The 16,449-nt window shown below is 36.9% G+C and overlaps 1 protein-coding gene across 2 annotated transcripts in view; it reads left to right on the top strand.

The window, feature by feature from the left end:
• The window catches only part of CDKAL1 (CDK5 regulatory subunit associated protein 1 like 1), a 668,649-nt gene that overhangs the window by 148,834 nt on the left and 503,366 nt on the right, over positions 1-16,449 (top strand). For both annotated transcript variants that reach the window (XM_027874274.1, XM_027874355.1), the window contains one exon: positions 11,210-11,306. In XM_027874274.1, coding sequence (XP_027730075.1) covers positions 11,210-11,306 — 97 coding nt within the window. The remainder of the gene's footprint in view (positions 1-11,209; positions 11,307-16,449) is intronic.

Raw genomic sequence — 16,449 nt, 5'->3', positions numbered from 1 at the left:
TACAACTCTTAAATTACTGGGTAGGATAAAATAGGATAGAGTAGGATAGGACAGGACAGGATATAATACAATATGATAAAATGAGTTCAGGTCTAGAGCTGGAAACGACCTTTGTGGTTATCCAAGCCAAGTTTCTCATTTAACACATGAAGATAATGAGTCCCAGTGGTTTATCTGATCATAGATTTAAAGTTTGAAAAGACCTTACAGATTATCTATTACAACTTTCTAATTAAGTGACTCGCCCAGGGTCACATCAGAGTAAGTTGCAAAGCAAGTATTCATTTGCAGGACTTTTAACTCCATATTCAGTGTAGCTTCTATTTTCTCAGACTGACAAGGTAGTACTCTTTGCAGTACATCATTTGTCTCTCTAAAGAAGGAACAAAGTAATGGCCAAGAACATTTCCTGACAATTTCCTTAAAACTGCTATTTGTGAAAAAATCTAGTCAATTTTTCTTGTTCTTTGGCCTTACTATCAATTTCTGTTAATAAAAAAAGTAAATCCACAGACTTGATCGAAATCATAAGTATTTGATCAACACCTAAAGCTTTTCAGATTGATGCATATCTACTGTATTCTACAGTTTCTGGTATAATTTATTTCATTTGTTAATAAATTCCTGCTCTCTCTTTCCTTTTGAAGATTATTAATGTTACCCTATTCTTAGCAACTTAGAAATATCTTTCTTTCTTTTTTTTTCCCAGCCAAAGACAAGATTTATTAGAACATCCTCCATATTGGCCGACTCTTAAGGAATCTGAACATTAGTGAGCTATTGGCTAGATTATAAGAATCTGAGCACCTTAATGGAGACAAGATGGACCTTATACACAGAAAGACTGTTAGAGGGACCTAGGAATGGCCAAGTAGTTTGGGCTGACTGGGGCAGGGGTCTAAGTAAGATCTGGATGGGAGTAGCCAGTAAGCTGGGGTGAACAGAATGCCTGGGACCTGGCCAAGGGAGAATGGAGTCTAGCTAGAATTAAGGGTGGAAAGTGATGGGGAGTGATGGGGGCGGTGCATCTGGAGGTAATAGATAATGGAGGGCTAAGTAACAGAATTGGGAGATTGGATGTAGGCAATAATGAAAGGCCGGTTGGTAGGATTAAAGCCTTAGGTGAATGACAGAGATTTGGCCATGTGGGAAAATCCAGGGTTTTTCTTTTTTGAGGTCCAGATTCCATCCTCATTATTCCCCCCCCTCAAACAAATGGGGTAAGGGGCAAAGGTCTTGGCTTCTGAAACTGCTTCCTGCTGGCAAGGGGAATAGAGCTGTCCCTGCGTCAAGGTGGTCCCAAAGAGGAGATTGAGTGGAACGGAGCACAGGCTGGGAATGATCAGAGGACATTGGCTGGTACCCATTGTTTGCTATCAATTGTAGGTGAATAGCCTGTAGTCTGGAAGACACAAATTTGACAGAAAAGACTGCAGGACCCAGATATGACAGGATAAAACATCCTTAGCTCTGTTTGGATTCAGGTAGTTCAGTTTTCCAACCACACTGTATCAAATCCACCTCATAGCCAGACTCAAGAATAGCCAGGTGGGTAACATTCCTTTTCAAAGGAACATAATGGGGAAACTGAGCCAGGAGGATCCTATCTTAGACTGAGGCTAAAATTGTCCTCTCAGCTTTTCCCAATGCTGACTTCCCACCAATATCATCTTCTCTGAGTAGCTTGTGGCATTTCTCTCAGGTGGTGGATTATTGATTATCGATGGATTATGATCCATCGGACAACTCAAAATAAAATCCTATGAGCTTTTACCTCAAACAGCAAGTTCCACTAGTGACAGCTTAGGAAAAACTTTTCCAGGATTTACATCTCAAATTTAAATTTGTCCTTGTATAAAAAGCCAATCGTTAGAGATTATTTCTATATATTTGCAAATTCTTATCAAGAGAAAACCCAAACAAGCTTTTTGGCAAGTTTACACATTAAAACAATAACCAACAATAGCCAAATTATTTTAGCAGTAACCAAATTATGAAAAGTTGCTTGACATAACTGATACAAAAAGTTCACCAATTTGAAACTTGAAACAAACCCATTACCAATCAGGTGACTTCAGTTTTATTAAATGCATTTCCAAATTACTTAACACAGACAGTCAACATCTCATCATTAACAGTTAAAACTACAACTTTAAGAGAGTGTGCTTAGTCAGGTTCTGAGGCTCGCTTCTTTACCTGGAGCAGGATGTGCTGAACCTGGATGATGCTTCCAGGCAAAGGTTGCCCTAGGGCCCAAGGCCATTGCCAGTGGGGCCTATGCTGTAGCTGCTGCCCCTCCCTCCTCCTTCCTTTCACCAGGTGAGGGAAGGTGAATTCAAAGGGGGGGGGGAGGGTGAAACTCTGTTTTCCTATAAGAAGGATTAACAGATATCCTCTTGACTCAAGGTAAGGAAATGGGAGAAGGGAGTGACCAGAGTTGTAAGGAGGTGGTTCAAAACTCCTTATGATTGATCACAAAACCTCCAGAATCTGCTAAGATATGTTTAGCTGTTCTAACTTTTCCCTGTAGCATCCTTCAAGGAGGATTCGGGGGTGGAGAGGGAAGGGAGTAAGTAAGCCTCAGGGAACCAAAAAGCACCTGCAGTTTTCCCAATTCCCTAGCACCGAGAGAATTGACAGAATTGGGCATACGCTTTTGGATAGGGTCTTCATCCTTGTCCTCTATGCTGTGGAAGGTGTACCCAGGTCCATGACCTTGAACTGAACCAGTGGACCAAGAGAGCCTCAGAGCATCAGAGTGAGTGCCAGACAGCCTTGTAACTGTCTGCCTGAAAAGCACCTCCAAGCCTTCCTAGGTGCTTGAAGAGAGACCCCAACTAGAGGGCAAGAAAGAAGGGGGGGAGGCTTACATACCTTCCAGTCTTGACTAGAGAAGAACTTGTGGTTAGGCAGCTTCCCCTTATGGGTCACCAAAATGTTGAGGCTTAGGGGTGCTAGGACCCCAAAATCATGACACGGGTCCTGCCTGATTGAATTTAACCCACGCTTTCTTTTAGCCAAAGACAAGGTTTATTAGAACATCCTCCATATTGGCCAGACTCTTAAGAAATCTGAACACTAATGATCTATTGGCTAGATTATAAGAATCTGAGCAGTGGCTAGATTTTAAGAATCTGAGCCCAGATATCTTTCTACACAAGCAAATTTGTTTTAGTTAATTTCAAAATACCCTAGGGCGCATATGGCATTGGAAATAGCAGACAAAAACATAATAACTTAAAGAATGGCATACTAATTTATATGAATAGTTTATCCACCCCACTTATCTCTTTTGACAATGGCTACAGGTTGAATTTTGTGACCAGTCTAGTTGCCCTATTGCACAATGACATGAGAGGTTTATTAATGTACCCTTATTTTCCTAAGGATGCAAATCAGTCATTTACCAAAGATTTGAGTATAAACTATGTGCATTATATTGCATAACACAAGATATAAACACTGTGCATTAGGAACTTATGATTCATGCATATAAAACAATACAAAAACAAGACACAATGCAAAAATGATAAATGGTACAGTTGTATTACATTGATGAGTGAAGGTCCTCCATCGTGCGTCACAGCACATTATTTTGTTGGTTAGACCTGTTCTTACATTAGTATATGGAACTCTTTGTGAGGAGACTTTGCTTGGCAAAACATAGTTGCCACTTAGGAGTCTTAGAATTGCTTGAGGGCATTGAGAAGTTTAATGACTTTCCCACAGTGATATGACCAGTATGTATTAGAGGCAGGACTTTATCCCAGGCCTTCCAAACTTGATATTGTATGAAATAACAACTTTTTTCATAAGCTGCAGTGAAAATCCACCTCATTTATATGAGGTAGTCTGTATGTCATTTAGGTGTCACCACTTCTAATTCTTCTTTGCAACATGACTCATGTGAAAATGTTTAATAGAAATGTATATGTGTATAGCCTATATCAGATTGTGTGCTTGTCATTTCTATCTCTCTCTTTTTTTTTTTTTTGGCTAGGCAATGGGGTTTAAGTGACTTGCCCAGGGTCACCCAGGTAGTAAGTGTTATGTGTCTGAGGCTGGATTTGAACTCAGGTCCTCCTGAATCCAGGGCCAGTGCTCTATCCACTGTGCCACCTAGCTGCCTCCACTTCATTTCTTATAGCACAATGTTATTCCATTACAATCATATACCACTTGTTCAGCCATTCCCTAACTGATGGGCATCCTCTCGATTTCTCATTCTTTGCCACTACAAAAAGAGCTGCTATGAATATTTTTGTACACACAGTTTCCTTCCGATTATTTATCTCTTTGAGATCTCTCTTTCTCTTTCTCCTTTTACCCTGTCCCTTCTCAAAAATCTTTTTGCCTTCCGACGACTGCTTACCCCAATCTATCAACCCTCCTTGCCTCTCCCTTTTCTCTTATTTCCTTCCCCCTCTGCCTCCCTGTAGGGCAAGACAGATTTCTATACTCTACTGTGTGTTTGTATCATTCTCTCTTTGAGCCAGTTCTGCCCCCTGCTGTAAAAAACTATTCCTTTCATGTCTTTTTTATATGAGATAATTTATCCCATTCTGACTTTCCCTTTCTCCCCATCCCTCCCCGCCTTCCTCCCAAGATAGCGCACAATCCGATATTGGCTATACATGTACATTCCTGTTAAACATATTTTCACATTAGTGATGTTGTAAGGAAGGATTAGAACCAATAGGAGGAACCACCAGAAAGAGGAAACAAAACAAAACAGAAGAAAAAAATAGCAAATAGTATGCTTCGACCTACATTCGAACTCCATAGTTCTTTCTTTGGATGTCGATAGTATTTTCCATCATGAGACCTTTGGAGATGTCATAGATCCTTGAGTTGCTGAGAAGGGCTAAATCTATAAATGTTAGTCATCACACAACATGGCTGTTATTGTGTACAATGTTCTTCTGGTTCTGCTCATTCAGGCAGCATCAGTCCATACAAGTCTTTCCAGGTTTTTCTGAAGTCTGCCTGCTTATCATTTCTTAGAGCACAATAGTATTCCATTACATTCATATACCACAACTTGTTAAACCATTTCCCAATTGATGGGCATTCCCTCAATTTCCAAAAAGAGCTGCTATAAATATTTTTGTAGATGTGGGTCCTTTTCCCATTTGTATGATCTCTTTGGGATACAGGCCTAGTAGTGCTATTGCTGGATCAAAGGGTATGTACATTTTTATAGCCCTTTGGGCATAGTTCCAAATTGTTCTTCAAAATGGTTGGATCATTTCATAACTCCACCAACAATGCATTAGCATTACCTCCTATTATTTTTTAAATCATCCCATCATAGTCAACTCATACCTGTGCCTTCTGTCTATGTATACTCCTTCTAACTATCCTATTATGATACTGTTCTTAAGAGTTACAAGTATCATCTCTCCATATAGGAATGTGAACAGTTTAACCTTATTGCATCTGTTATGATTCCTCTTTTCTATTTACCTTTTTATGATTCTCTTGAGTCCTATATTCAGAAGTCGAATTTTCTATTCAGCTCTGGTCTTTTCATCAGAAATGCTTGAAAGTCTTTTATTTCATTGAATATCTGTTCTTTTCCCTTGAAGGATTATACTCACTTTTTCTGGGTAGGTGATTCTTGATTGTAATCCTAGGTCATTTGCCCTCTGGAATATCTCATTCCAAGCCCTCCAGTCCTTTAATGTGGAAGCTGCTAAATCTTGTGTTCTCCTGATTGAGGCTCCATGATATTTGGATTGTTTCTTTCTGGCCACTTGCAGTATTTTCTTATTGTCATAGGAGCTCTGAAATTTGGCTATAATATTCCTGGGAGTTTTCATTTTGGTATTTCTTTGAGGAGGTGTTTGGTGGGTTCTTTCCATTTCTATTTTATCCTCTGGTTTTAGGGTATCAGGGCAATTTTCTTTGATAGTTTCTTGAAATATGAGTTTCAGGCTCTTTTTTTCTGATCTTGGTTTTCAGGTAATTTGATAATTCTTAATTGATCTCTCCTTGATCCCTTTTCCAGGTCAGTTGTTTTCCCAATGAGATATTTCACATTGTCTTCTTTTCTTTTTCTTCATTCTTTTGACTTTGTTTTATTGTTCCTTGATATCTCATGGATTCATTAGCTTCCACTTGCCCAATTTTAATTTTTAAGGAATTAATTTCTTAAGTAAGCTTTCATACCGCCTTTTCAATTTGTCTAATTCTGTTTTTTAGGGAGTTCTTCTCTTCAGTGAATTTTTGTGCTTCTTTTACTATTAGACCAATTCTGTTTTTTGTTTTTTGGGGGTTTTTTTGCATGGCAATCGAGGTTAAGTGACTTAGTTAGGGTCACACAGCTAGTGAGTATCATGTGTCTGAGACTGGATTTGATCTCAGGCCCTCCTGACTTCAGGGCTGGTGTTCTGTCCACTGAGGCATGTAACTGCCCCTCAATTCTGTTTTGTAAGGTGTTATTTTTTTCAATATTTTTTGTGCCTCTTTTACCGAAGTATTGATTCTCTCTTCTCATGATTTCTTGCATCACTCTCATTTATTTTGCCAGTCTGTCCTCTGTCTCTGTTATTTGATTTTTAAAATCCTTTTTGAGCTCTTCCTGGCATTCTTTTTTGGGTCTGCGACCAATTCATATTTTTCTTTGAAGCTGTATATGTAGCTCTTTTGGTTTCCTTGTTTCCTTCTGAGCTTGTTTCTTGAGCTACCCTTTCAGCATGGTAACTTTCTGTGGTCAGATTTTCCTTTTGTTGTTTGCTCATTTTCCCAGCCTATTTCTTATCTTATGATTTTATGTTAAAGTTGGGCTCTGCTCCTGTAGTGGAGAGAGCACTGTCCTAAACTTCTGGCCTTTTAATCTGGTGTTTTCAGAGCTAGTTCTTGGTGTCCATAGGTTTTCAATTTTTCCAAGGTGGTATTATCTAAGGAGAGATGTGATCACTGCTGTCCTGCCATGTACTCTGGTCTTTGAGTGACCATAAGCACTCTTCTCCACCTTGGAACTGTGACCAGGGCCCCTACACACTTATCATTACAGGTATTAGTGAGCTGGTGCTCCTCTGAGCTCTGGGAGTGTGACACAGAACTGTGTATAGACAATGTGAATGAGTCCTACATCAAGTACCAGCAAAGGGTCCCCTTGTAATCTCCTTCTGATCACTTCTCACCCCCTTACGGTCTGTGGGAAGAGTGCTCCTGAAGTTGCTAGTGCTACCATTGATGATCTGTTTCTGAAGCCTTCCAGTACCCCAGTGTGGCCTGTGCTGCATGGTTTGTGCTGGGCTCTAGGTAGGACCACCATCCCACTGAGACAAACTTTTCCTCTTGATCTCACAAGTTTTCTTGGCCTGGAAAATTGTTTCACCCTGACTTTTGGTGGTTCTGCTGCTCCAGAATTCAATTTGAGGTGTTATTTTAAAGTTGTTTGGAGTGGAATTTGGAAGAGCTCATGTGAATTCCTGCCCTTATTCTGCCATTTTGACTCTGCCTCACCAATTAATATTTTTTTTATTAAAAATTCATCCTTCTCCTGTTCCCCACCCCCAGCCCTACCACACTCAGCATTTCAAGGTAAATTACTGTTGTTCTAAGTCTTTTTGTTTGTTTTTTTGTCTTTTTGGAATATATTTCATTCCAAGATATTCTCCTCTTTATAGTAGTTGCAGCATTGTCTTGAATATCTTGGTTGTGATTTCTTGGAATTTGAAATCTTTCTGGTTGCATATAATATTTTTCCTTTGACTTGGAAGCTGTGGAATTTGGCTATGATATTCTAAGATATTTCCACTTTTATATAACTCTTCTTGTTTCTATTTTCACCACATCTCCTCTATACATGCCCTTCTCTCCACTCAGATAGTCACCAGTATGATACAAGTCCTAATTACCCTATTCCTGGACTGTTGTAATAACTTCTGGTTCTTCTTCCTGCCTCGAGTTTCTCCTCACTCCAATTCATTCCTCTCAGTTGCCAAAGTGAAGTATACTCTTTTATTGCTATGTTTCGGTAGATTTTTAGTTTTTTTTCCTAGTCTCTCTTTGTGTAAATATGCCACATAAGGTACTAACTGAGTGGGAGCTGCCGGCATATCTTACTGTAAGGGCAGTCAGAATACCCCTTGTTCCCCAACTTCTGTTTTGCAACTCTCCCTTTACCTTTCCCTAGATCTCCTTTGCTCAGTAATCTTTTCTCTTTCGAAGTCTATTCAATTAAAGTTTTCCATCCCTTGTGAATTATGTTAGTTGTGGTCCTCTGATTTCCATGTTATTCTCCTTCCTTTCTCAAAGAGTTCAGTATCTGAATCACCATCTTTCACTTTTTCCCAACTTCTGCCATTATACTTGGTATCTTTAATATGTGCTTTAATCCTCCCTCAAGTTTCCTAAACTCCCAATTCCTCAGGTGCCATAAATTTTATGAACTATTCCTTAACTTCATCTCAGCCACACATAGAGATGTTGCGTAGTAGATTTTGCCATCTTCCAAAAATGTTTTACTTCCTTAATAGTGAAAGTAGGAACAAGCTCTCCCTTTGGGGTGCCACTCCAGCACAATCTTCTCTGTGAAACTTCTCCCAATCCCCAACTGCTAGTGCCCTTCCTTCAAAGCTATCTTGCATTTAACTTTGTCTATGTTCGTATTTAATCACTTTACATTTATGCTTTGTACATTTTCATATGTATTTATTTGCTCTTTAATTTTAATGTTAAGCTGCTCCTTATGAACAGGTATTTCATTATTTGTGCTTGCATCTGGAGTGGCAAGCACAGTTTCAGGAACATAGGGGGTGCTTAATACATTCTTGTTTTTTCATGGATTGACTGATCCTCTCTTTGCCAGCAATTCTAAAGTAAGGCCACTTTGCAATCATTGGCTTCATGGAAGACTTGAGACTTGAACTGAGCTTCGAAGGAGAAGAGAAGCTTTTTGAGATGAAAAATGAGGGGGAAGCACAATCTAGGCATCGACATTGTGACTTTCTTGAATTCATTGAGGCAAGCAGCATTTCATTCCACTTTGGCTGAAATATAGAGTGCATAAAAGGGAGTGATTTTAAACAAGATTGGAACATTGAGTTGCAGCTAGGTTGTATAGGTTCAGGATGAGGAAATTATATTTTATCTTAAAAACAACTGGGAGTTCATTTAACATTCAACACTAGAATTTAAAAAAAAATCATGTGTACAAGCAGGGAGTGCAAGTAATCTGGTTGAAATTTGTTTCTGTGGAAAAAGCCTAGAGGTTTCATCTGGATTGTAAGCCCAGTGAATCAACAATGTGATATGGCAGCAAAAGAATTAAACTATTTTAGACAGATTTAGTAGAAGCATTGTGTCTATAAAGCTGGTGATGGTCGTCCTACTATGCTTTTTCATGGTCATACTATGTCTACACTATTTATATTTAGTTTTGTGTTCTATATATAAGGAAGGATAAGCTGAAGCATATGCAGTTATAAAGTTGTGAAGCTTATTATGTTATCCCCATTGCTAGTGTTCTCTTTCTTCATAGTTTACCTTATATTTGTATGTTTGACTATTGTATTTTTCATTACTCAGTGATGTCCAATCACAAATAGATGGGCTTGGCCAGTACTTCAGATTGACCGAGAGTGGCTCCTGAATACTGGAGCTTACCCTACTTTATACATGGGTATAAACCAGCAGAGCTGGTGTCCTTCATCAGTTTACCAAGCAAGTGTAATCAAACTTCAAGTGTCTTTGGATATACAAATCATGAGTAAGCTAGATAAAAATGCACACAGGAGTTGGTACGATTCCTTTGCTACACCAAGGTTACATCTTAGACTTCTTTCATTCATTTGAGCTGTTCCTGTCAACATACCACCTTCCTTCCTCTGGGAGGAAGGGCCTACTCTGACCCAAGTGCTCTGAACTTCTCATAATTTGTTGTTCTTTTCACCAAGATATAGTGAAGATTTTGCTGAAGATTTTTGCAAATAATATCTGATCTAGCATTTCTTGGAGCCTGATATTTTCTGGATCCTCTGATGATTATCTAGACAATCAGTTTTGAATCCTGTTTTCTTTAGCCGACTTTGATAACTCCCAGTAGTTGGCTCTGTAATTTTAACCCTTTTGATACAGTAATTACACTTTATTTTCATTGATTCTAGTCATATTTTATATTATGTAATATCAGTCTCACACATAAATCATCTTTATGATATTTCTAGCCCATAGCATCCCCAATTCTATGTGTTTCCTTCAAAGACATTTTTACTATGTGATTTGTGTTTTTGTATATGGAATGTGTGTGTGAAGCTCATATCCTCTCATTTTCAAATTGAATTCAAATAAGTATCCATGTGCCTCATTGCATAGGGACCATCCAGAAGAATCAATAGCCTTGGAGAAGGCATCCAACTTTTCTTCCCTCCATGCATTCTCTAATTCAGCCTGCGTGTTGTTTGTTCCTTAATACATGACCCTCCACGTCTTTGTACTTAATTTCCCTCATATCTGTACCGTTCTCATCCTCTTCACCTTTGCCTCTTAGCTTCCCTGGTTTCTTTCATGGCCCAACTCAAATCCCACCTTCTCCTGGAGTTGTCTCCCTTCCCCAGCCCCACCCTACTTGCCCCCTGGTTACCTTCTTTCTGCTCTGTATTTTTCATGTATGTGTATAATTTTTATGTGGTATCTCCCACAGTTGCATGCGTAGTCCTTGTTGGCAGGGACAGTGCTTTTGCCTTTGTGTTTCCAGGGCTCAGTACAGTGCCTACCAAATAGTAAATGCTTAGTAAATGCATACTGACTGACTGATGGCCATACTGTAACTCCTTTTCTTGCATATCTCAGCATAGTGCTTTTATCGATAACTCTGAATCATTGAGAAGAGGCAATATTTTGTTTTATATATTTGGTTTAAGAAGGTTGCTAAGTGTATGGTACACTTTAGAGGAAAAGTTAACTTCCTGGCATTCAGAGGATTAAATCACAGTTAATGGGGAAAGCTTGGCCATTCAGAAGGTACTTCTAGGTAGGTTATATTTTTGTCTAACAAGAAGGTAATAGAATGAATTAACTCTTCAGTCTACATTGTTATGTTATTTAGTGGGAGAAATACAACATGCAAACTTTGTCTTCTGTGATTACATAGAAGAAATTGTTTCATGCATTTGGCAAATTCATAGCTATTATCATCAATTTAGAAGGTCCATATGTGAGATACTGAATTATAATAATTTGCTTTTAATTCTTTTAGAAAAGCTCAAGAGGAAGACAAGAAAGTGGTTTTAGCTGGATGTGTTCCTCAAGCACAGCCTCGTCAGGACTACCTTAAAGGCCTGAGTATCATAGGGGTAAGCCATTTTGACAGAGAAAAATAAAAATAATTTTAATATGTAATTCATATGTTGTAAAATTTCTTTTGTTTCTCATTTTATACTTCCATGTAATTTAGAGCTGATGGTGAAACTGAAGCTATGCTGACTATCCTTACGATACCATTCCTGTTCTTTAGAAGCTGCATTATCTAGAATGAAATATTTTACAAATAATCTGTAATCAGTATACATGCATAGGTACATGTACATAACTTAAAGGAAAAAAAACTAATTTCAAACTGTATTATTCCAAATTCAACAATAGAGTGAGAATCCAAAGCTCTTAAACATGTAATATTTTTAAAACTATGTTTTTGCAAGATATAAATTCAGTTCACTCCTCAAACCAAGAAAAATGAAAACATGCACAAATGATAAAAGCAAACCAAAGCTCCAAAATGTGCACGATTTTATTTGTTTACTTATTTGGACACTTATGTCACATCAGCATAACTTCTTCCCCCTTCCCTTGTGTGCCCAATGTATGCATGTTGCCTTTCCAAGCATGTAGGTTTACTTTTAATTACGCATAAAATAATTACTTTTAGTTTATGACTTATGAAACCTAAAAGAATAACAATTAATTTGTTCTCTATTTCTGATTCCCATACCCTTTCTCACATTAATAATTTTGTAGAAACATACTTACTGTAAACAAATAAAATTGTGCACATTTTGAAACTTTGCTTTTATCATATGTGTATGTTTTCTTTTTTCTTGGTTTGAGGAGTTAAACTGAATTTACATCTTGCAAAAACATAGTTTTAAAAATATTATGTGTTTAAGAACTTTGGACTCTTTATTTTATTGTTGAATTTGGAATAATGCAGGTCTAAATTAGTTCTTTTTTCTTTAAGTTATTTAATTTAGTAACTTAAATTTTAAAAATAAAACAGACAACTCTTATTTTGTGGCTAATCTCACTCATAAAGTGAGCTAAAACATAACTCTTAAGTAGTATGTAGCATGGCCAACTCTTCATAGTAATGAAGGCAGTAAATTTACATTTGCAGTGTCCAAACAGAGCAACATAATTCTAGGATGTTGGAGGAAGTACACAGAAGTGGATAGGCTACTATTGCATTAGAAATTATAAGAGCTGGGTTTCAGGTTGCCACTATGTTACTGTATAATATGGGATGGATCACTAAAGCTCTCTACTCTTCAGTTAACTCATTTGTAAAATGAATAGGTTGTCAATATTCTCAAAGCTCCCTTCTACCTACATTATGTTAATTAGATTAAGTGTTTTCACAGTTTAAGTCAAGTTTCATTAGTAGTCCCACTGTCTTATCAACTTTGGCTTCTAACATAAATCTGCTTGGTCTGATAGTAAAAGATCATTTACCTTACTTAACCATCCTTTTTATCTTCCCCTCTTATTCTTTGTTCCTTCTGGTGGCCAGTTTTTAAACAGAACTTCTCTTGCATTCATGGATATGTTTTGTGGACTTTTATTAACATTGTAAAAAGTCCTCAGATCCTTTAGTTTCCATTCAACAAATAATTCTAACACATTGGTGAAAAAAAAATCACAACTACCTATTTTCCTTGGAGCTTCAAAGTGATTGTTTCTGTTAAAGCTAAACAGAATTAACACCGAGACAGAATTGGCATTTGAATGTATGAAAATTATGGAGAGATTATTGATGTCAGTAGAGGTTATGTACCAGTAAGCTCCACTGAAATTTAAAAAAGCCTCTCAGAAGAAAATGAAAACATTACCTTTAAATTTTGGAAAATAAGCCAGAGAAATTGTGAGAAAGGACTTGGCTTAGTGGATTGAATGTTGGCCTTGGAGTCAGGAAAACCTGGGTTCAAGTCTGACCTAATGAATGTGTTCATAAATATTAGAGGTCTGTGGTATTAATTCATAAAGGATTTTGCCTTATGGGGAATCCTTTCTTCTATCTATAATTATTTAGCATCTGACATATAATTCTTTCTCTGTAGTTGGGGATGTTGGAAGTTTCAAGTAGTTTTGAAAAAATATCTCTCCTGCCATGTTACTGATCATTTGACCAAGTAATCCACAGCCTGTTGCATGTTAGCCTTAAATTTCTATTAGATGTCAGGCACTGCAATAGGTACTAGAGATATCCTTCTTTGCTGCCCCAAAAAAGAGAAGTTTAAAAATGTCTCATTTCTAGGATTCTTCAGCTGCAAAAAGTGGGTTGGGAAATAATATGTGGTTTTGTTTTCTCCAGTTAGGAGATATATCTGTTATACTAGCAGCCCTTCTTAAACTTCTTAAACCCCGAATGGGGATGTGATCCACTGTTTAAGAAGTGCTGAGGAGATTGCAAGTGGAAAAAGTTTAAGAAGCCCTATGAGTATAAGCAGCATGTGATAGTTATATCCAAGGATAAGAAATTAGATGTCATACACATATCCTAGTTTGTATTATAATCATACAGTTCTAATTTAAAATGTACCTACATTTAAAATGTACCTACAGAATAATTAAAAGTGGCGAAGTTCTACTATCATTCTGGCACTCTAGCAGGTATCTATACTAAATCTTTAGTGTTGGAACATTTAATTTTTTTTCATAGATAGCAGCCAAGAGAATGAAGACTGTGTTATCAAAAGGGAGCAGTTAATCTGTGATAGCTTGACTCTTGGGTATTTTAATAAATGTTAATGGGTGAAAAAAAAAGGGTAGTAAAAAAGATTTGGAGGCACTGGACTTCAAAGGCCTGGCTCTTGTACTTAATAATACACATGAACTATGGCTTAAATCATGTGAATTTCCTTGAACCTCTTCTGGAGAATTTTAAGGGTGGTATGAGCCAGAAGGTTTTCTTTGATTTTGATACACATAGGCATATGTGTATTACTGGCTACCGTAGGGGCATGTTATTATTATAAAGTCTGAATATTTGTGTTAATTCCTTTAATTATCAGATCCTACGTTTTAGAATAACCATTATTTTTTAAATGTTGATGCTTGTATTTATAACTTTATAGTAATACTTTTTTCCTCAGGTCGTCAGTATATTTATTTCAAACTGGTCTTTGTTTTCATTCAACTAGAGTTCATGTTAGTTGTATTATTTTGGTAAAGAAACTATAAAAATGGCATTTTAGATACATGGTTTATAACATTTTAAAATATGTAATTTAATATAGAATATATAATTTGTTATTGAAAAATTTCAAATTATAAAACATCTGTTGTACCAGTTGTGAACCCAGCATACAGGTGCATTTTCTTTTCAGGGATGTAGAGAACAGTGGTTCTAGGCAGGTGTCCACTTATCTCAGGAAATATTCCTGGGTTGATTTGCTTTGGTGCAAAAATCTTTTCAGGGAGGGATGCTTTAATCTTGAAAAGTCAAATAGCATGATAACAGTGTTTTAAATGCAAACCTTTCACCTAGAAAATGTGAAAATAGAAGCATTTGAAAGATGTCATGTTTGTGAATATTATTGTGATATATTGTATAGCAAAAGCTAAACATAAACATCTGCTGGAATAATTTCATTGCAAAAACAACCCTCATGCTTTTTTTACAAAAAAATTTTTTATTCTTTTCCCAATTACATGTAGAAACAGTTTTTAACATTCTTTTTTTTTTCCCCTAATTTGGAATTCTAGATTCTCTCCCTCCCTCTTTTCCTCCCTACTCCCTCATTGAGAAAGCAAGCAGTTTGATGTAGGTTATACATGTGCAGTCATACAATACGTATTTCCATTTTAATCATGTTGTGAAAAAAAACACAGTCCAAAAGAAAAAATAAAACAAGAAAAATAAAGGAAAATATATGCCCTAGTCTGCATTCAGACTTGTTTGGTTCTTTCTCTGGAGGCAGATAGCATTTTTCATTATAAATCTTTCGGAATTATCTTAGATCATTGTATTGCTGAGAATAGCTAAGCCATTTTTTGTTAAAGGAAATAACAAAGCTGGATATGTTTTTATTTGAATTTCTATTTTTTCATAGACTTCTAAATTACAAATTAGGAAGCTAAGGTTTAGAGAGTTTAGGGAACTTGTAGCCAATAGGTATTGGATGTAAAATTGCAATCTGGATTTCTTCTGACTAATTATGTCATGTACCATTTTATACTCAATTTGTTATAAAAAATCAAATATTTTAAAACTAAGGCTTACTGTTTTGCTTGCATGAATAAGGAGTAGTAAGGATCTATTTTGTTTTAAACCATATCAGGGATCTTTTTTTTTTTTTCCAAACGGTACATGAGTATTAAGAAATAAAGAACCTGTATTCATCTTTGTAACTGATTATTTTTTGAGGAGGATTAAATCTCAAATATGTTAGCTCAAATGAAATTATATATGTAATGTTTTTGGAAATTATAATTTTTGGAGGATTAAATGTTGAATGTTAATTTAAATGAAACATATATGGTTGGTTGTTGTATACTCACATAGGACCAAAATGACATTATGTTGGAGTAAATGTACAGTGTGTCCAACTGTGGCTGATCAGACCAATAGAAGGTTGGAAGGCTCTACCATGGGTTGGGCAGAAATTGTCCATATGACCATTTGGTACAGAGATATCTCTAAAATTGTTTGTCTCATGTTTCTTTTGAACCAGTGCAATTGTGCTTTGCTCATAGAAAACAGTGCCTTCTTTGATGCAGGCATACCATGCTGGATGATCCTGTGCCAGTGTTTCCCAAGTCTCACAATTGATTTCAAATTTCTTTGGAGATGCCCTGAGAGTGTACTTGTATTGCTTCTTCTGACCTCTGTGTGAGCACTTGCTTTTTGTGAGTTTTCTGTAAAATAATCTTTTAGGCAAAAGTACATATGGCATTCAAACAATATGGCTAGTCCATTGGAGTTATACTCCGTGCAGTAGGATTTAAATGTTTGACAGTCTGGCTTAAGAAAGGACCTCTTTGTCCAGTACCTTATCTTGCCAGGTGATCTTCAGAATCTTCAAATGGAAGTGATTTTGTTTCTTGGCATGGCGCTGATAGACTGTCCAGGTTTCATGGGCATACAGCAATGAGGTTGCATAGTGGCTTTGTATACTTTCAGTTTGGCAGCTTAATACCTCTTTTCTCCCACACTTTGCTTTGGAGCTTCCCAAACACTGAGCTAGCTCTGGCAGTGAGTGTGTCAACCTCATCATCTATGTG

This window comes from Vombatus ursinus, unplaced genomic scaffold, assembly GCF_900497805.2.
Source record: "Vombatus ursinus unplaced genomic scaffold, bare-nosed wombat genome assembly UNPS02000577.1, whole genome shotgun sequence".
Taxonomy (NCBI): domain Eukaryota; kingdom Metazoa; phylum Chordata; class Mammalia; order Diprotodontia; family Vombatidae; genus Vombatus; species Vombatus ursinus.
The sequence above is the reverse complement of the archived record's forward strand: the minus strand, read 5'-3'. Positions and strand labels throughout refer to the sequence as shown.